The sequence below is a fragment of the Patiria miniata genome, unplaced genomic scaffold, assembly GCF_015706575.1.
Source record: "Patiria miniata isolate m_02_andy unplaced genomic scaffold, ASM1570657v1 HiC_scaffold_16, whole genome shotgun sequence".
NCBI classification, from domain to species: domain Eukaryota; kingdom Metazoa; phylum Echinodermata; class Asteroidea; order Valvatida; family Asterinidae; genus Patiria; species Patiria miniata.
Window position 1 is genome coordinate 4,567,310 of NW_024037054.1, and position 21,822 is coordinate 4,589,131.

Consider the following 21,822-nt stretch of genomic DNA (forward strand, 5'->3'; position numbering starts at 1 on the left):
AGTACATGGCTCTAAGCCAATGAGCAAACTGTTCTCACAAATATTTTCAATAAGCATATTTTTGGGTTCACAATTTGAACACAAAACCCCTAAACTGAACAGTGTCTTCCTGCAATGACATCACGGCAACAGCACCCTCATTGGCCAGAAACGCACGAAATTTTCAAAAAATATTTTAAGAAGTGCACCTTTCGATAAAATTAACCAAAAAAGGGATGTCAAATATTTGTCATACATTTAAGAGGAGTAGTATGTTCCTCATAAAAAAAAAAATTCACTTCATGGACCCTTTAAAACTGTGGACTGTTTTGATTTCAGTCCCACTCATGCTATCAACCAAACTTAGTGACAATAATCTTTGGGTAGGGGTGACTTGAGACATTTGAGGTCAAAGGTCATCTAGGGGTCAAATGACATCATTGTTGATTTTGGTTAGGTACGCTGAAAAGTGTGCTTACTAACTGACTGTGTAAATACTGCCAGCATGCCAAGGGGATCACGCAAGTTTATTAGTTTTTGTTGTTCTACTTGTCAATTGTCTTATCTGTTGCCAAGTGTTTGTATCGTAGATTTGATATCCCAGTCTTGAATTGTCTTGGTCGTAATTTTGTTGTTGTTGTTGTTGTTGTTGCTTACAGCAATATATTCACTGGGATTGGGTATTTCATACATGCATGTTAATTATGTTCTTTGTACTTGATATAGCATTTAAGGAGAGCCATCAGATAGTGATTAAGTTCATTTTTGGAATTTTTCAGGGGTGTTATCAATATTGTTTTGTTTGTTTTTTTTGTCTTTGTGTTACCCTAGCCTGTTACCCAAAATGTTTGTACTGTATTCTGTGTCGGTTATGTGTTTTTACCTGAGAAATAATAAATAAAATAATAAATAAATAAATGCTCATTTTTGGAGTGGGAAAAAAATTATGAGAAAATTGTACTTCTTACCTATCCGCTGTGGTGACGAGTTTCTTTGTGATGACTTCAAAGCTAGATGACAGACAGTATGACGTTGGCTCTCCTTCTTCTGGCATTCCGCGAAGGGCGGTCTCATACGCCGACTCGGCCAAACTAGAAAATGCCTAGTAGTAACGACAAGAATTGAAGATTGTATTGTGAGTTACTTTGCGTTTCAGTTGTTTCCATACAATAAAATATTCTGGCGTGTGTAAAACTTGATTGGCGAGACTCGAATATTTGAATATTCGGTCAAGTGCAGTTTCGATTACTCGAATACTAAATTATTTGAAAATGAACAGCCCTATCATTTAGTGCAATTGGTTAGATGGTTTGTTATGGGTGAAGGGAAATTTATCATCAATGATCCTAAGCAATGCTTCAACGGATACAGTGGCTGGGCTGGTGTCAATCCTTCAACATCCCCCCAAAAATTCTGATGGATTATGAAAGATCTGCAGCATGCGATTACCCAACAACTTTGTTGCGAAGCTGGGTGATTCTTGAGAAATTGGAACTCAATCAATTTTTGGAAAAAAATGGAAGCTTTTATGTGATGTAATACAAACAATTTTGTTCACTAAGTGTTGTTCATAAGTAAAGATGCAAATTTCTGAAGATGTTTCATAAGGTGGTCTTTCCGTGCATAAATTAGCATAAATTTAATTTTAAAATAGTTGGTCATAGCAGGCACAGTAACTCTGCAACCATATTGCACTGCATGAATTTCTGAACTGTTTCTGTTTTTGTCCCCACTTTATTTCAGGTTTTTCACAAGATGGCTTAAAGGGAATATACATCATTTGCTTTTGCTGTAAATTTCAGAAATGGATGGAATTGGGGGGTTGGAAATATATAGCAAATATAGTTACACTGACTTTTTTGAGGTTTTGGGTTCGAAAATGCTATAAAAACCAAGAAAAACGATCATTTTCCTGTAGTCTGGTTCCCTGACTCCATATAAGAAGAAACAGAGCAGTTTACATACATTGGGGAATTGTAAGGTCAGGGAACCAGTCTAGCTGGCTCATAGGTGTGTAATCGATTGCAAACAAGTGCGATGGTCAACTGGGGCCAGTATTTGAAAAAAAAAGCCAGTTTTTTCCAACGCTGGTCGGCCGACCAGCGTTGGAAATTGATACAAAAATACCACTTTTCTTGAAAATGACAGTATACCAGGTGCCATAATTTTACAGGATGCTTTACACTGTCATTCACTAACAGTCCAGCAAGGTATTTCAAAATGATTTGGTAGTTTTATTTTTTGATGTTTGCAAATGTTGTATTTTTCCCTTTAACCAAACGGACCTGACTCGAAAATAGCAACACCATGGCTGAAAGTTTTACGAAATCCTGGCTGCCTGAGGTGCTTAGATCACTCACCCAGCATATGTTGGCAGCGACTCTGGGCTCGGCGTCCAAACTGACAACCAACGCCTCCAGGAGTTGAGGGAAGATCTTGTCGTTGAGAATGGCCTCCGGCAGCAGCTCACAGATGCGTCCCAGCGTCCAGGCCACCGTGTCTCGCACCACCACGCTCTCGTCTCTCAGCAGGCCAATCAGCGGGTTGGTCACCTCGGTGACTGCGGGCTTGAGGCAGTCCGGGTCAGGCCCTTCCAGAATCGAGCCTGTAAACGTTGCGGGGTCAAAACTAAGTTTTAAGCAATGATCAGCATTGCCTTTTGAGATTCCTGTTACCGTTAAGCTACATGCTGAACGAGGCGGCCATATTTTGCTCTACTACACTATTCTTTACATTTAAATTAGCACATTAACTCTAACCGCCCTGAATCCTCCAAAATCCTTTTTGCAAATTGGAGGAATTTGCAGGATTGAGTTTACATGGCCAAAGTGCGTTGCTGATTTCGGAGTACGCACTGTGTCAAGGTCTTGGGCCAGACTTTGTGTTGTTTATGCTCAGCCGTGCATAAATTTAGTCCTTGATTATACTTGACATCCTTCGCACTGCTCCAGGATGTCACTGCCTCTGCCTAAGCCTATTGACAGTCATAGCCGGAGGATTTTGCAGGATTCAGGCAGTGGCACCCCTCCATGGACCATATTCAAGAAACAATGGAGGAATTTGCAGGATTGAGGCTATATGCTATTTTTCCATGAGGCCGATTGGAGGATTTTGCAGGATTGAGGCTACATCCTAGCAAAAAGGCCTAGGGAGTTAGGGTTAATTAATGTAGTGGAACAGCAAAAAGGGAAATCCGACCCTCTTGTGACAAAGGACGAGCACCAGGGTGCTGTTAAAACTTTGTTCTTACTGCGGCATAAGTACCCTAAACAGTTTCAAAGACAGGTGTTTGAATACCATTCACTGCAGCATGCCCAGTGCCATGCGACGATGATGCGCCCAAGTTGTACATACTCAGTTGAACGTCACATTTACATAAGTCATGTATTTTTTTCACTGTACAGTTTTGACCAGTTTACACGTGTAGAGTGTGCTGCACTATTATTTATTCGGCATTATACAAATAATGAATGTTTGTGAGTGCAATGACAAGAATAGTCTCACGAGGTGACAGATAAAATGTTCCATTCCACGAGGCCAAGCCGAGTGCAAATGGAACAATTCCATTTGTCAATGAATTAAATTATTCTTTCCATTGCACGAATGTGAAACATTTGTTTTATACAACACCTGAATAAATCCTCGTCATCTGATTGGTCAGGGCCGCCAATTGTCTGGCCGTGCAATAGAACTTCCATTTACCGTGGAATAGAACTTCAATTTTTGCCGTGCAGCCGCACCGTGCATTGGGACGAATAATTCAATGACATGTGATCAACGACCCACCAATCACATGACAGGGATTTATTCAGGTATCGTATAAAAAAACATAAAATATGAAACAAGGACAAAAGCCAGAGAAATATGCCAGGAAATGAAAAAGTTTACCTAAAAATTGTGACTTTAAGGCCTTCAATTCCAATACCTCTGGCAATACATAAAATAATAGTAAACAAAACCTATGGTGCTCTAGTATGTAAGTGTAGGCTACACTTTGCCATCTGCTATTACCTCACATGAAATGAAATTTTTGATCAAGCAAATGTGAAGACTGCAAATTTTGAAAAAAACACAGGTCGTTGGTTTTGGGATCTCAGCCAAATTTCGTGGAGCAGGTAAGTAATAAAGTAGCGCTTAGCAACGTCGCCATTGGTGGAACGATATAGCATAACAAATTTTCCTATTGGCTTACGCGATGTCAACAAAGACTTGCTTTCAGCAACCTAAAAGCGTTCAGTTAAAAAGAAATCATTAGGACACTTTGCTGCGTGATTTCTTCTATAATTTCAAACAAAAATGTCATCGAAAATCGGTTTCCATGATGCATGGTGTCCCTAGACTCGAAAGTCTGTGCGGCCGTGTAACTCTCGGTCAACCAACAGAATTGCTTGGTGGGCACAGACATTGCCGTGGGAATTTCCCCTGGCACGCAATACCATGCTGCTGCAAACAGCTAGCGCAGAACATGCATGGCGCACGCACACCTAAGTACGGAGGAATATGAGACACACGGACCAGACTTTTTGGACTGCGTTGCAATGACGATTACGTGACAACGTACGTATTTTTAAAGTACATGTACATGCAAACTCACTGATGTAAGACCACGATGTATTCTTTCGGATAATACCAGAAAGAAAAAAAATCACTTGCTGATAAATGCCTATAAATTGTTTTGGCGGTCGGCAATTTTGACCAATTTTGATCGGAAGTCGGTATCGTTATATGTTTTTCCCCAATAAACTAATAAAATTGTGTGGGGTCGCATTTTATCGCTTTCAAAAATAGGGTCGGTCGGGTGACCCGAAACCAAAGGTATTTTTTTGTTTGGCCTAAGCGGATATATCGTCTATGCTTAGCACGTTTGTGTCCTACCAAAGCTCATGACAGCTGCGTCTCTGAGCCTCCACTCCTCGCTGTTGATGTGTGCATTGACAAACGGAAGGACCAAGTGAATGATGTCGTTCTCGCAGCAGTTGGCCAGCAGCATGAGGCAGACGCCGGCGGCTTTGCAGGGGATCCAATCATCCTCGTCGTCAAACTCCTCCTAGCAGCATTACAGGGGAAAACAAATCAAATGAAGGAGGCGGTAGAAAATTCGTCCTACAGCCGATTTCACAAAGCATTGCATAACAGCTGTGCAATAAAATTACGGTCATTTTTGGGGATTCACAATGCAGTGCGCCACCAAGAGTTTGCCATGGAGAGTCCATTCTTCCAAGTTTACTGTCGACAAAACATGGCCCATTTGAATGAGTGTCAGTAGACAACTTGAGGTAATTTGTTATAGATTGGGGCATGGCGTTCTGCCGCCTTACAAAAAAACACCATATTGATAAAAAGAAAAGAAAAGGGCAAACAGATACTCGAATCATATCTGCCATACTAACGTGACGTGGCTGCGAACGTTTTAAATCATTTAATTAACCCTAACCGCCCTGAATCCTTCAAAATCCTCTTTGCCAAAGTGGAGGAATTTGGAGGATTGAGGTTACATGGCAAAAGTGCGTTACTGATTTCGTAGGATGCACTTTGTCAAGGTCTTGGGCCGGGCCTTGTGTTGTATTTGCTCAGCCATGCATAAATATAGGCCTGGATTATGCTTGAAATCCTCCGTACTGCTCCAGGATGTCACTGGCCAAGCCTCAGCATATTGACAGTCACTGCCGCAGGATTTTGCAGGATTCAGGCAGTGGTCACCCCTCCACGGACCATATTCAAGAAAATAATGGAGGAATTTGCAGGATTGAGGCTATATGCTATTTTTCCATGAGGCCAATTGAAGGATTTTGCAGGATTGAGGCTACATCCTAGCAAAAAGGCCTAGGGAGTTAGGGCTAAGCAAAACAGTCGTTGGATCACAAAACGAAAATACTGACCGCCAAATTAACTTAAGTTGTAAAAGCAGTTTTTGGTTTTTTTGAGAACCGGTGAATTAACAGTCAAATAATAAAATGCAACGTAAAATAGCTTTTTTTATTGATGTTTGATAAAACAAAAACCTGGAAAAGGTCAAACAGGCCTTACAGATTGAGGTTGAACCCCTCAATTCAAATTTTGGCCTTGACCCACTAATAGTGCAAACTAGCAATTTCAAACGTAATGCTCGTTTCGGTTTGGTGATCGTCAACATCTCAATATAAACAGACATGGAACTTTGAATACCATCAAACATCACTAAACTTTACTCCACAATTTGTCCACACTATGCACATCGTGTCTTCACTTTTTTCCTTTTTTTTTTCTTGGTTGGGGAGGGGGTTACACGGAAGGTGTTAACGACAACAAACTTGTGTGGTCCGAGCATTACTGATGAACTATAAAATTACGCCCAAGAAAGTCAAAACTGAGTATTAAATCGGCGTACCTGCTTTGCGAGTAGGGTCGTCAAGATTGGCACCAGGTAGGCTAAGGCTCCCTTGGCGTAGAACTGACTGCTGTGTTCTGGTACCCGCCCCTGCTCTTGAGCCTATGTAAGTACAATTGTACATTGTGTTACAAAACCAGACTGTTGGGAAGCCAGTGTTGTGGTCCTGTTGATAGCAGTTTCGCCAGAGTTATCATTCAGGGTGGGAACGGGGAGAAACATACAACTATAAGATGGTCTGAGGGAGACTGATGACTAGAGCAGGCTAGTTGCAACGTTGAGACCAGTGTTGGAGCAAAGGCTTAACCCTCAAGGCTAAGGCCAAGGCCCTGTTTTATAAAATGACCACTGATATACAACTAATTATAGTCACATGACACATCATCACGAATTGCCCACAAAGAAGAACAACATGTCTTAAATTGCAATCAACATGCTTGCATACACCATTTTATGACTGCATTAGATCTATTAAAGTATAAGTTCAGGTCTTCAATATGGTTTAACTAAAACAAAATAAAGATTTACTTCTATATTGACGCACAATTCTCCCGAGTGTAACAAAAGGGGGATCCAAGAAACTGATTTGGGAAATTTTTATTTGCTGAGCCAACATGGTCAGAAATATCAGCATTATCTAAAACAGATACATGCAAATCTTTAGCACATATCAGGGAGACATACAACCAATCAGATCTATTCCATAATTGTATGCAATTTAAGTGATCATCTCATTAGCCCCACAAGTGTACAGAATATTTTTGCAGCAAATCTACTACAATGGTAACAACATGTGATGCTATAAAAGTGGAAGTGTGCCCAACACACAAATCTACAAGGGGTTTCCCTCCCCCATGGTAGTACGATTAAAATGGTAACAGCAACATTTCGAACAGATTTATCTGGAAAATGCAAAAATCTATGGGCCTTGAAGAGCCTTGACTCAAAATTGCAAGGCCGTGATCCCTCAAGGCCAAGGCCAAGGCCAAGGCTTTTGCCCTCAAGCCTCGAGGCCAAGGCCAAGGCCCTAAAGTCCAGCTTTAAGGCAGCCTTAAGGCCAAGGCCCAGCATCAAGGCACTACATCACTGGTTGAGACCAAACTTATCTCACTCAGCCTCAGTGAAGATAATTATGAGAAGTCCCACCGCCTTCTAATTTACTCAGTGTAAGTAGATAATAAGCAGGACAAGTTCCTTTTCTTAGCAGGACAGTTCTTATCGGATCTAAATCTACTGAGCGAAAGTAGACACAACCACATGGTGTTGCCGCAAACCAAAGCAATACAGATTTTTCTTTTTAAAGAGTCATCAATTCGCATTTTTTTATTCAAAGAGTTGAAACTCATGTCCAGGAAGAACTTGATCCAATTCCAAACCCACCTCTGAGGCTTCGATGGCAAGGTCCATCTCTTCGTCGCAGACGTTGGACCAGAACTCAATGCCTTGGAGAGCTACTTCATCGTTCTGACTCTTCATTGCTTCCACAGTTATCTGTGAAGTTAACAAAACTAAATTGATTGAAAACACCTGTTCTTATATTTATTTGCTTCATCCTCATTTTGGGAAGAAATTGAAACATTGTGTTCACTATTGTCAAATTGACCTCATGGTTTTTGAGCATTATCCCTAACCATCCTCAATCCTAAGTTATACGGGCGGTTTTGAAGGATTTTGGAGGATTGAGGATGAATGCAACATGCAATTCTGGAGGATTGTGGAGGATTGAGGGCACATGGACATTGAGTATCGGTTGATTTTGGAGGATTGAGGAAGAATGATGTTTGAAGAAGAGGAGGATTTTGGAGGATTGAGGCTGAATGCACTTTGAGAGACAGGGCTGTTGGAGGATTTTGGAGGATTTTGAAGGACTGAGGCAGTGGGTATCCTGGATTTGCAAACTTTTTAGGGATTTTGTAAGATTGAGGATGGTTCCTGGCAAAAAGGGCCTAGGAGGTTAGGGTTAACCACTTCCTGCCGGGTTTATTTTTGCCACAAGTAGTGATTAGCATGAGTGACTTCAACAGTCTTTGTACGATATTTCTTGCCAAAACCTCATATGTTTCAATACTCAGGGGTATGGCACTGGAGCGAATTGTACAACAATAGGCCGTGCACAAAGGCCCACACAATGGTCAGCACATGGTCCACCTCCACAGACAACACACACTTTGTGTGTACGTGTTCATCTTTTCAAACCATGGACGAAAAAATTCCAGAGAACAAAAGAGAACAATATCGTCCACGAGTCGCAGCATAGGTCTGTGATTGGGGTCGTGTACAAAACGTATGGGAGCTTCCTAAAAAGAGTAGAAACAAAACAGGGACAATAGGACGTCCACGACCGACAGACGATAGACGTCACCCAGAGGCAAGTGGAGGCAATCTTGACGTCTTAATCTGTCGGCCATGCCTGGGTACAAAAACAGCCAGTGGGTGTGATCACGGCCTCCGGCGCGAACTGGTTAAGCACAAAATCACCCGGAGAGATACTCACAGCAAATAGTGCAGGTCCCATGTAGGCCTCCATATACTGGTAATAGAGGGACATGATTTTGACCAAACACTGTAGCGCCGCCACCTCCACTTGCATGTCTTTACACTGTGTGGCTTCACAAACAACTTGCATGATGTAATGGCGTTCGGCCTGTAAAATGAAAGAGCATGGTTATATTTTGATTAGTGGTAAAATGTTGTATCCTCTGCGTGAAACCCCGTTTGCTAGTATTGTGACTTTGGGTGTGATCTCAGGCTGCATGTTAAATAAGGAAATAAATTTGGCTGGTTTTAAACAAGTCCGTTTAAGACGGGCTGGGGGAATGGCTGCTGATAATGGGCTCCGTGCGCCAACAAAAGAGGGCGCCCTTTTACCTAGCAATGACGTCCCATGGGCGGGACATTACATTTTGCTGGTTGACGCGCGCCCACCGTTCCTTGTGTGTGACGCACGTACACCAGAGGATTTGTACTATGTACACGCAGTGGCCGCGCATCGCGGCAAAATATTGCAGTCAGGCAAGATGGCGTCATTCGGTCACCCCTAACTGTACTTTCTTTGCCGGTGAGGGGGTACTTGTGAACGGAGCGGATAGCCAGAGACGAATATCATTGGTAACCAGGTTCCCAGCTGGTAAATGGCCAAGCACAATTTATTCCCATGACAATTCTCCGTCATATAGAAAATTTCTCCGTTTCGACTGAAGTAGGGTCAGTGAACCAGACAACAAGAACAGCATTTTCTTTCTTTCTTGCTTTTTCCAACATCTAGAGTAACAATATTTGCTATAAAATACTCAACCCAAAATCCCCTCCATTTTTGAAAATCACAGCAGAAGTAAATGTTGTATATTACCGTTTAAGTATGCTAAATCTTACCTCTTTTTCAAAGTTTGCCTTTGTGAATTCTAGTGAGTTGAGCAGGGCGGTTGTGGCAGCCAACTTCACCCTAAAGCTGCAAAAAACAACGACGACAACATGGGTAGATTATGGGCTATGCGCATATACTGAAGTACCCCCTCAAGGGTGAAAAAAATACCAATGCGAGGATGACCATCTGGGTAGACATTCTGCCTGCAATGCACAGGCCAACAATGCCAGGGCCCAAGTTTACGGCGCTGCTAAGCACAAAAATTTGCTGAGCACAAAAAAAGTCTGGCTTATAAAAAGCAGGTTACCAGCCAAAACTCCACGTGATTTTCATGCTAAGCAAACAATAGCCGAGTACTAATCAAGAGCAATATACATCATGTGGAGTTTTAGCTGGTAACCTGCTTTTTATTAGACATACTTTTTTAAGCTAAGCAAAGGTTAGTGCTAAGCAGCACCGTGAAATTGGCCCCAGGAGAGATGGATCTGCATTTATGTGTACCTTTAACAATTGTCGACTGCTGGGATGTGGGGTATGCCGTTTTTAACACCTGAGGGGCGCACACCATCTTTAATTGGGCCTATTTACCGGTCTGCACTGACAATGCCAATTGCATTGACCACATTGAAGCAACGGTCTGCCATCTTGAGTCACCCATGACACTCTGGCAGTTAATGTGAGTTTTAGAGGAGTAGTCGAAATTAGAGTTCTTCTTCACAGTTACGACGGCAAAATAAGATCTGTATTTTCTTGACCGGCTTTTGAAATTTAAACAATCCTATGCCTTGAACTGTCCAACATCCGAAGAAAAATGTATTTACTAGGGGAATTATTTTCAGTGAAATGTTAAAACACTTCAACTGCAGAATGGTGTACATGTACTTTTTGGGCACCCAAGATGGCGTATCGGTTGCTTCAAGCCACATTGGCTAATCAGCATGTAGCAGCCAGTCCTGGGCCAAATTTCTTCGCTACATAACCACTGAATTCTGTGCTTACGATCACCATTTGGTGCTAACAGATTTGTTGTTGTTTTTTAGTCATTTCATGATCCAAAATAAGCCATTTGCGAGTTAAATTTGAATAAAATCTGGAACGCCGACTTAATCCAATGCTTTGTACGTTTAAACTTTGCATTCTCCCGACCAAAGATACTGTTACTATATCATGTGATTCGGGGCAAGCCTTATGCTAGCAACCCCCAGCTCCAGCATGGTCTGGTGTGAACAATGTATTGGTGCTGAGCGTCTCTTACGTAACTATGCAAGAGCTTGCCCTGAATCATGTAATTAGCAACAGTGTCTTTGGTCTGGACTCTGGAGAATTCAAAGTTAAAATGTGCCAAGCATTCTGAGCAAGTCAGTGTACCAGATGTTTTTCAAATGTAAATCCCAAAGGGTATAGGTCACTCGCAAATGGCTTATCAACCCTCCTATGGAAACATGCATTGTCAGCCTGGTTATTACTTGGGTTAATATTGGTCAAGACCCCCATTGGTTTGTACACAGTAGGCCAGGAGGTGAGATACAAACATTTTGACCGTTGGTGACCTCTTAAATAGTAGGAGGGTAAAATAGATGCGAAGCTCACCTTTCTTCCTCGACTCTCATTCCTTGGACAATCGCTGTGAGCATCTCATTGCATTGTGACTGCAAGTGTTCCGGCTCCTGGCGTAACATGAAATAAAATGAGACGCAAAGTCAGCATCGGGTTTTTGCCCTTCACTGATTCATAATTCCATAAGAGATTGATTGTGATACCTGCTGCTATATCAGATTCTAACCAACCAGCAGATTCCAGCCGGCTTGGTGGTCAAGTGGTAAGATGTCTGAACTGGTTAGCAGGAAGTCGTGGGTTCGAGTCCCACCCGAGTAATCTTGTGAGGGTTTTCTCACAAACCCTTGGACAACACTGAGTATACAGCACTTATAAAATTGCATCGGGTAAAACCAAATGAAGAATAGACCACACATTTATAATAATAATGTCTCACACACACACAAAAACTCAAAGCCCCCTCTTTTTCACAGCTTTTAAAAAACTACATCGTGAGTATCGATACACATTTAGCGAGTATTGTGAGCTTTTCAACACCGGAAAAATCTTTCTAATTGAGTTAATATTTATTGAGTTAGGACCAATTGAATACAAGTACTGCTGTTTCATTTGTCCACGGCGACCGATATTTTGACTGCCGCAATGAGAAGACAATCCAAAACTTGCATTTGTGAAAAAGGCTACCAAGTAGAGGGCAGAGACAGAGCAGCACAGTAAACATCTAAAAAGTTAACCAAACAATTCTTTTCAGGACTATCATTACTTCCAAAAGGATAAAGGACCATTGTTTCAACAACAACAACAACAAAACCAAATATAGAAAAAAAATATTAAAACATTAATGAAAGCAAAACTACCCTCCCCAAATCCATTACATTCCTGACAAATGACAATTGAGACCGTGGACAGATTGAAAAATCGGCACTTATTTTGAATTGGCCATAACTAAATAAATATTTACCCGATTGGAAAGATTTTTTTAGGTGTTGAAAAGCTAATGGAATATACTCTCTAAATGTGTATCAATATTTGCGATGTATTATTTTTAAAAGCTGTGAAAAAGAGGGCGCTTTGAGGATTTGTTTTTTTGTGAGACACCCTGTATAAAGCTTTCCACCAAAGAGTCTCAACAGTGCTTCACAATTATTACCCATGTTCAACAGGCCATGAGACCCCTTTTCTGCAGATGAGATCATTGCAATCTGGTCTCTACCCCCACTGGTACCCGTTTACACTCCTGGGTGGAGAGAGGCAATTGCAGTAAAGTGTCTTGCCCAAGAACACAAGCACCATGTTCCCTATCATGGCACACGAGTCAAACTACCATAACCACTGGACCGCGACACTTACTATTTTACGCATTTTACTGGCTCATGATCATTGTTGCAAACAATGAAGACACAAAGGGCACAAAACTTTTTCCCTTCCAAGTTTAAAACTTACGATGTCTTGGCAGATGTATCCGATGGCTTCCAAGGTGGCTTCCCTGAGTGCTTCGGTGCTGCCGAGACTGGTGACATTGCTCAGAAGATGGGGGATTAAATCCGGCCAGGACTGTACGGGAATTTCTGTACAGGCAATGCAGGCCACGCACTAGACGGACACGAACAAATGAGAAGAAAAAGAAATCCAATGTCAGTTGCGAGTCTCAAAGCTTGGGGTGGGGGATCATGCAACTATATTTTTATTGTAACGATGTTTTCATGCAAAACGCTTTTGGGAGATGGCAGCATTTTTAAACTGTTGGTTAAATGTTCAAATGGTTAAACAATGCGACAAAGTTTCGATAAACGCTTACAAACTCAAATATGGATTCTGATCTTTATCCTTTTCATAACACCATGCAAGGTTAACCCTAACCTTCCCAAATCACCCAAAATCCTCTTTGCAAAATGGAGGATTTTGCAGGATTGAGGCTGTGTGGCAAAAATGTGTGGCTGATTTTGGAGGATGCACTGTGTCAAGGTCTTGGGCCGGACCTTGTGTTGTTAATGCTCAACTGTGCATAAGTTTAGGCCTAGATTGTACTTGATATCCTCCGCACTGCTCCAGAATGTCACTGGCTCTGCCTCAACATACTGACAGTGATTGCTGGAGGATTTTGCAGGATTGAGGCAGTGGTCAAGGACCACACTCAAGAAATAACGGATGATTTTGGAGGATTCAGGCGGTATGCAATTTTTACATGGAGGCAGTTGGAGGATTTTGCAGGATTGAGGTTGCATCCTAGCAAAAATGTCTAGAGAGTTAGGGGTCAATGAATGTTTAGCTTTTATTAGAAACAAGTAAAAATTTACCTGAGCAGCAGCTTTCGTCGAGTGGGTCTCTGTTCCAAGTGACTGCAAAACCTTTGAACAACAAAAAGAGACCTCAATAATGTATTGCTCATGCAAGGTCACATTTGAGAAATGCAACCCTTCGGATGTGCTCTAAATGCACACAAGAGTGCAGCATACAACATGTACATGGCCAGCATACGTGATCTGATACACCGTGCCCTATGGAGACATGCACACAATAGGGAACAAAATAGATATGTGGATTTTACTCAAAAACTAGGAATTTCCAAGGTTTGTTGATCAGTCACAAATGGTAGAGCTTTAGAAAAGGGATATTAATTTCGAATTTCAGCCAAGGAAATTAATTCTGGTTAAAATAAGAGCATTTTGAAACTGTACTTTCAAACTCGAAAACTTTAGTACACAAGAACAAAGAAATGTCTCCACAAGGATACAAATTTCAGAATGTGTGTAGGTGCACTATGAACAAAAAATAATCACTACAGCCTAACCACGTGAACTATTCGTCATTGTTAATGCAGAGCGAAATAAAATGTTCAATCTCGGATTCAGCATTTAAATTTTGGGCGTATTGGTTTCGACATCACACCTTTACGGGAATATAAATGCAGATATGCAACTAGCCGTACAAAAGCTGAACAAAAGATCGAGCTTTCGATAAGTTTGGGCACAAACATGGATGTGCCCAGCATGCTACAATGCATACAGTGTGATCAGCACTCAAGAATTTAAAGGTAGAGTATATCATTTGTGCATTTTTTTTTTTTTTAAGCAACCAAAGTGCTCAAAATCTAAAGACGGGTGCTTAACAACTAACCTGATGAAGTTTTAGCTCTGTGAATGCTGTATATTCCGAGACAACAACATTCTAGGATCTTGATTTCAATTCAAAAGTTGCCAAGTCATGTTTTTAAATTGCGCAATTCAAAAGTTGCCCAGTCATGTTTTTAAATTGCGCCCAAAATCAGCATCCAGGACATGTTCTCATTCAGCCAATTGCAGCTACGCGATGTCACGCACTGAACCGCGCGCATGTGTGCGTCGTGTCAATGCTTGCGCGCACCCATTCACGCACCCCCATTCAACGAACTACTTTAGAATGGAAATTTCCAAAAAAATGCGTCTTTAAAAACGCATTTTGGAAATGACCTTCTTTTATTGTTTTTTCTTCAAAGCGACAGCATGCCAAAAAGAATAATTTCACAGGGAGTTTTAGTCCCATTACTATCTTTAAACCAAGTATGCTTTTCAACGATAATTTCGAGTTACTTTTTAGATAACTGCAAATGATATACTCTACGTTAAATACAACTCAATGATGTAATCAAATCTTAGAGGAACCTGAATCAACAGCTACAAAGAGTCAACTTCTTTAAAAAAGTTCATTCATAATTTTGATTCCAATTTCAGAACTGATTCTATTCGATTCTGGCATGGAGTTGCCCGCGTCTACATGTACTTCTTGAGTCAACTACTTACCATTAGTTTGATCTCAGTTTTCAGTTTGTTGTCGAGCGCCAGCCATCGCTGCTGGTACAAGGCCCGCACTTCGGGTGATTTGGACGTCAGGGCATTTTTAAGCTGGAGGCCTGCCGCCATGCGCGGCACGGCATCATACGAAGCGTTGGCCAATATCTGGGCCAGGAGAGCCAGGTATTTGTTCTGGAAAAGAAAGCCAAAAAGGAATGTCTGCCGTTAATATAAGTTTGAAAAAGGACTTTCAACTTCGGAAAATGGAATGCAGGCTTTTAATATGGATGTACTGTCAATGCTATTTTTAGATTCAGCTTGGAAAAAGAAAAATGACATTGAATACATGCGCAAAGAGTCTATGATAAATCTTGGGGGCTGCACAAGAACGGACACGAAGGCCCATTTTTTTTATCGTGGCAAACATTGCAGCTGCTAATTCTAAAAAACTCAAGGCGACCCTAACCCTCCTCAATCCTCCAAAGTCCTCTGGGCGGTTTTGGAGGATTTTGGAGGATTGAGGATGAATGCAGCATACAATTTTGGAGGATTGGGGAGGATTGAGGGCACATAGTCATTCAGTATCGGTTGTTTTTGGAGGATTGAGGATGAATGGTGTTTGAAGAAGAGGAGGATTGTGAAGGACTGAGGCAGTGGGTACCCTTCATTTGAACATGCATGCAATTGCAAAATTTTGGAGGATTTTGGAGGATTAAGGATGGTTCCTAGCAAAAAGGGCCTAGGGGGTTAGGGTATAAAGGCAAAAGTTTCTGTGAATGTATCGTAGTTTCAGATTCATTTCAATTTGTATTCAGATGGACTATGAACTTACGACAGAACGTAAGGGGGGGGGGAGGTTTCATTGGGCAGGACATTTTTTTAACCCTTACCGTGCCCACCCCTTCAAAATCCAACGGCATGTTTTGTTTGATCCTGTTGGAGTGAGTACTGCACTAGTATTACTGATTATGTTTTACATGGGGTCAGCATACCACCATAATCAGAGTCCAACAGTTTGGGTGTAGAGATTATCATAAGGTGTTGGATTTTGCAAGAGTGAGGAAGGTTCCTAGTAAATCACTCAAGGGGGTTAGGGTTAAAATAGTAATTACATGCACATACATGTATAACCCAATATGTACTCGTTTAAGGACTGAGACACCTTACTTTGTACAAGAAAGTTTAGTTAGACATGACAGATAGCCAGAATACAAACAAATAATAATAATAATTCTTAAATGAGAACACAACGACGTTGTAAAAAGTAAAATCAGTAAAGTCCGTTACGAGCCAATGTGGCTCATCAGGCCAGCGTTTATCTCTGGTTATGAAACGACTGAGAATATTTCAACTCCCCCTGGATGGGATGCTAGTCCATCGCAGGTTACTCCCAGCTAATGCCGGTACCCATTTATACTCCTGGGTGGAAAGAGGCAAGTAGGGTGAAGTGGCTTGCCCAAGGACACAACATATGACCAGCAGCTGGATTCAAACCCCTGACCCTCTGATCACGAGTCAAGAACCCTAACCACTAGGCCACAATCTCCACAAACGACCTTGGCTGCCCATGAATGACATCACACAGCCACACCAAAAAGAATGTAGCCTATATTTGAGGAAAAAACAACAACACTTTCTCTCGTAAAAGGTAACACAGAACTTACAAAGTTTTCTTGTGCAGCTTGTTCTAGAAACTTCTGAGCAAGTTCCAATTCATGAGTGTCTGCAAAAGAAATTTAGAAGCAATGAATTCATAACACAATTTTTTTTTTTCAGATTCCAAGGCAAGACTGTGAAATTACGGTGAAATATCGGACACTTTCTAAACATACTTGTGTCAGTATATATTGCACTGTTCAACGGGTTGAAACTTAAAGGGCTTCCCAAGATTGTCACGTGATTTAGGGGTGTGCATTTACGGGTGGTATGGGAATTGGGTACTCAAAAAAAACCACCAAAAACCCGGGTATTTGGGTACCTGTTAAAGAAACCCAACCCCAAAATTTAAATCTCGGAAGTTGCTGTTCATATCGTCGGTGTTTTCACGACGTGACAAAAATCTCAATATCATGCAAAAGGTCATTCCGAGATAATCGCCTTTGAAGTTAATCACTTTTTCAAAACACCTTTTCGACTAGTTTTTAGTTATGGATTTAAGAAATTCTTGCATTGTCAAGTAACGTATGCTTTGTTCTTTGCTAATTCAAAGTTGTTTATTAGGAGTCTCTCTTAATTAAACTGTAATTCATTAATAAAGATCAATAAAAGTTTTTTTCACTTTGTGAAAACAGCAAAACACAGAGGCCTCACTATTTTGTCCCATTAAGTTGTACACACTCTTTGTCACTTCGTGAAAACATAAAACGTTCTAAGAAATTGTTACATTTGCGCGTCTGACGTCACTGCAGCTCGCGCGCGTCTGTTCTTTATCGACTTCGTTCACGGTGTGCGCGTCCAATCTCGTCCAATCCCATCCTAACGTGTGTGTAGAGAAATGCTTTACTCCTCTGGCCCTGCTAACAAGTTAAGTTTGTGTCACTTCATGAAAACAGAAAAAAAGGATTTTAGGCTTTTTGTCAAATGTTTGTTTACGATAATTACAAAAGTAAACAATATTTGGCTTTGAAACTCAGCCAAATTCTTCCTTTTGTCAAATGCAATAAATTGGTCGGCAAAACTCAAAATCGATTTTGGAGGTTTTTGTCACTTCGTGAAAACATCGATGATATTGTTCATAAAGGTCCGCACGATAATACTACCACATCGGTGCGTCAATACAGCAAGATACAAGTATGTACATGCTGGGCGCGATCAGTCTATGTGAGCAAGCGGTCGATTGCGCTACCACCAGTCGAACACATTTTCTTTCTAATTCACGGGCCTGGAGGATTTTTTTAAAAATTGGTAAGTAAAGTCCAAGATATCCTACAGAATCGACCCATCGTGCAACGCATTTCTGCGCGATCAACCGATCACTCAAATACCGATCACGTACATGTACGATTTATATACATGTAATTTTACGGTGTAAATCGCATTTTTGCAACCGTCGTAACGTGCATCCGGTTTGTTTTTTCAATGTAGCCTTGTTTTCATTTTGAAAGTCTCCACAAATGACATTCAAAACCTTTCTTTTTCATGGTCTGAGCCGTTACTTCGTAATATGTAAATTTGGTTACGGGTACTCGATCCCATAATCTGGAACTGGTTCCTGACTTCAGCGGTCGGTACTCGGGTACCCGGTTCCGATGCACTGTCCCACACTGGTTCCCTTCTAGTCCGAACATTTGGTATTACTATACCTCATACATATTCATGACCGAGAGCCAAACTTTCACTGGTCAATTCACCATCACGTGGCAGATGTTATTCTTGCTGTTTACCAAACGCGCACGCGAGGATTCACGCACAGGCTAAATACACATGCGTATTAGACTGTCGCACGGGTTACCCGTGCGACAGTCTACTACGCATGCGCTTTACAAACTCAATCGAGGTACTATCGCACGGGTGAAGTACGCATGCGCGAACATCGCCCAAGAGAGATGCTTGGTTGCACGGTTTGCGTAAATTCATGACATTATATAATTGCCGGACTGGACAAAATTTATGGACAATAAAGATGCCTCCTGTACAAAAGAAAGTTGTACACAAACAACTGTATTTACAACTGTAGTTACTGTATTGCAAACGAACCGAACTAGTGAAGTTAAGCAACAATATTCTTTTGGTGAGCTGTAACAAGTTTCTCCAAAAATTTTGTTTTAGGTGCATGATTAGATATAAAAAAAAATCGGCAACTGAATATGCATGAGGTATAGTAAAACAAATATACATGTAACATGGTTTATTTCGGGTGGACAGTCGATATTAGCTCCCCTCGGTATTGGAAGTTGACAAACTAGTTCCCTCGGCTTCGCCTCGGGAACTAGTTTGTCAACTTCCAATACCTCGGGGAGCGAATATCGACTGTCCACCCTCAAACCATGTTATATTTGTACATGTATACTCTCAATACTGTGTATACATGTGAGTCCCAAAACTTAAGGTATTGAAAACATGCAATATGTACAAGATAATAGACTGGCACCTGAAACAACCAGTCCAACACACCTTTAGTACAGTATCAGTCAACTGTGTCAAAAGAAACGTCTGAAACCCATTTCTATTCTACACATTCTCTATAGTCATGCCACCAGACTACTGAATGGTCAATCTTCTCAAACAGTTTGACATGTACCAGTCTAGTCTTAGGATTTCAATTGAAATCACTTGGCTTGACTCTCAGGTGCAAAATGTTGAAGAAAAGTCTCCCTTAAAAATTGAAGTGAGACCTCAAACTTGGCTGGTGAAATACTGAGGACCTTGTCTTTGACCAATGACAATTTGGGAGAATTTTGTCGGCTTAAGAGTGAGTTAACTGGGCCTGATTTTGTTTTGCATGCTTTTCAGAACTCAAGGTCCCAGCCTGGTTCCCTCCATGATGGATACATGGTCATTTATAGTTATATAATGGCGGGAACCAGTTCATGCATAGTCTTGTTCCCTGACTCGCCACTGACCTTCGAAGTGCACTTATATATTACAAACGAGAACCAGTCTAACATTATCATAAACTATGCAGCGTGCATGCGCGCGACATCGAAATTGCGCCCGATCTTGAAAGACTCTCCTGTACTTAGCAATATTTCGGTAGAAATACGATTTTCTTAAGCATTTTACAGTTGATTCCATGCAGTTTTGCGCATTCTCAGTCCTTCCTGGTGACCGCCATCTTTTTATTTCTGAGTTGCGTTTTGTCGCACTATCAGTGACACAGTTCGGGATCACTTTTTATACAAAGCGCTGTACACGCGCACGTGTTTGGACTTTTATGGTCCGAGTGACATAATTTCTTAGTAAAATGCCTCCTCTTCAAGTTAAAACCAAATATGTTGACACAGACTCAACTTAAATGGAAATAAATCTTGGATTTACAAGTACAGGACTAGCCACCGGGCCTGCGGCGTGCCGCGTGATTGACAGGTGAACGATCCTTGTATGCCATCAGGTATTGCGCGAGAGCATTATTCAGATGGAACATGGTTGCAATTGACTTACACACAAACGGATGCCAAGACGCCTCCAAAAGGAGCTGGAAATAACACGAAAGCTGGAGAGTTCAACACATGCGCATCAATTTTTATTTGTTATTCATGTTATTAACAAGGTGAGTGTTTTTTTAAGGCAGTGGATATTTTGCCAGAGACGGCAAACCTTCAGTAAACGTTAGTTTGCCGGATATGCACTGAACACGTGCAGTTACTGTTTTTTTGTACTGTTTTTCCGGTGACAAATTTTAGTCTGGCTCCATGCCAATATTATCGTTGTAACCTCGTATTCACAAGATGGGATTCAGACCATTTTATAATTTCGGACTTTATTTCCCTCTTAAAAAAAATCCTCCAGAGCCACAAATCTGAAAAAGAAAATGTAATAGGGGCCTACTCTGCAATAAAATGTTTGAGACATGTTAAAATAATAAAAGAAGAATATTCTTATTTATTTGGGGATGAAAAAAAACCTTAAAAATGTGGCGAGGATCAGGATTCGAACTCGAAAATCAACATTTGGCAAAGTCGACACGTTTTTTGTACATGTGGATGTGTGGCCTATGTTTACGGAGGCAGTCCAGTAAATAGGCCACATTTATGGGGCTACGATTGTGCTACACAACTTTGGTGGGAATTTAATACATATTATAATTCAGCCCTATCTTAAAGAGTACAGCGCCCTCTGTTGATATGGATTGCCGCCGGCAAACCTTTAGTAAACGTTAGTTTGCCGGCGTTACCTCCGGCAAAATATCCACTACCTATTTTTTAAATTTTAACCTAAAAGTGGGTTTTTGTTCTCTATAGACTTAGTATAAGAACTGGACCCATAACTACACAATCGCCAATAACACAAATACATGAATGCATCATAATTCATATCACCAGTGATCACTGCGTGTGGTTCCGTGTGGTCAGACGTGCGTGATCAACGTCAGACATGTCAGACAGCTCGACAGTCAGATTTCGTATTCTAACATGTCTAATCTTACCTGTCGTCGTGACTGTTTGCTGAAGAATTGTCATCATAGTGACAAGATCCTGGTCTTCAGCCATTTTTAAAGAACCTTTTTCCCGCTTACTGTCAACAAAATGTTTAGTTCTTGAATAAATTGGAAGGCGTCGAAACTGGAAATTTGTCCGCGAATTTTTATTCGTCGTAGGCCCCTCCTCAGCACATGTGTGCATGCATGCAATACAGAACTTGCAAATGCTGCCGGGAAAAATCCCTCCCGTAAAGTGCGCCAACGTCTTTAGAAGAGTGACTGTGATTGGTCATCATGATTAACACTTCATTCCTCAAAAAAAAAATATAAAGTTGACACATTAATATGCAAAGATGACAAAATAATACCATACATAATTCAAACTACATAATATCTTAATCTTTCTGTATCGCTGATCATTATTCTGACAAACTATAAGGAAAAAAAATATATCGTTTTACACACTTGCAAGCACAAATTTGTCACAGAAAACAACCAATGAAATAGGACATTGCATGCAGATTATATTGAATATACCGGTACACATTTTGTCCCGCTATTAAAATCGAAGTCATGTAGGCTAGGCCTAGATTGATTTTATACTTGTGTTTGAAAAACTCATTTTATTTCTTATCGTTGTGTGGCCATGGGGTGAAGGATTGATTTTTGGACAATCTTACACTGGATTACAGCAGTGTGCTGCATG

At 41.0% G+C, this 21,822-nt stretch overlaps 1 protein-coding gene across 1 annotated transcript in view; it reads right to left on the reverse strand.

Moving 5' to 3' along the window:
• LOC119722723 (importin subunit beta-1-like) overlaps positions 1 to 21,363 on the reverse strand; it is a 35,529-nt gene extending 14,166 nt beyond the window's left edge. Inside the window, exons 1-13 of the mRNA XM_038192993.1 lie at positions 21,123 to 21,363; positions 16,702 to 16,760; positions 15,047 to 15,229; positions 13,565 to 13,615; positions 12,711 to 12,860; positions 11,301 to 11,377; positions 9,719 to 9,794; positions 8,841 to 8,990; positions 7,727 to 7,837; positions 6,347 to 6,448; positions 4,855 to 5,026; positions 2,340 to 2,584; positions 948 to 1,081 (exon numbers count right to left, since the gene is read on the reverse strand). Coding sequence (XP_038048921.1) covers positions 948 to 1,081; positions 2,340 to 2,584; positions 4,855 to 5,026; positions 6,347 to 6,448; positions 7,727 to 7,837; positions 8,841 to 8,990; positions 9,719 to 9,794; positions 11,301 to 11,377; positions 12,711 to 12,860; positions 13,565 to 13,615; positions 15,047 to 15,229; positions 16,702 to 16,760; positions 21,123 to 21,318 — 1,706 coding nt within the window. The 5' untranslated portion in view covers positions 21,319 to 21,363. The remainder of the gene's footprint in view (positions 1 to 947; positions 1,082 to 2,339; positions 2,585 to 4,854; positions 5,027 to 6,346; positions 6,449 to 7,726; positions 7,838 to 8,840; positions 8,991 to 9,718; positions 9,795 to 11,300; positions 11,378 to 12,710; positions 12,861 to 13,564; positions 13,616 to 15,046; positions 15,230 to 16,701; positions 16,761 to 21,122) is intronic.
• Between the last annotated feature and the right edge of the window lie 459 nt (positions 21,364 to 21,822).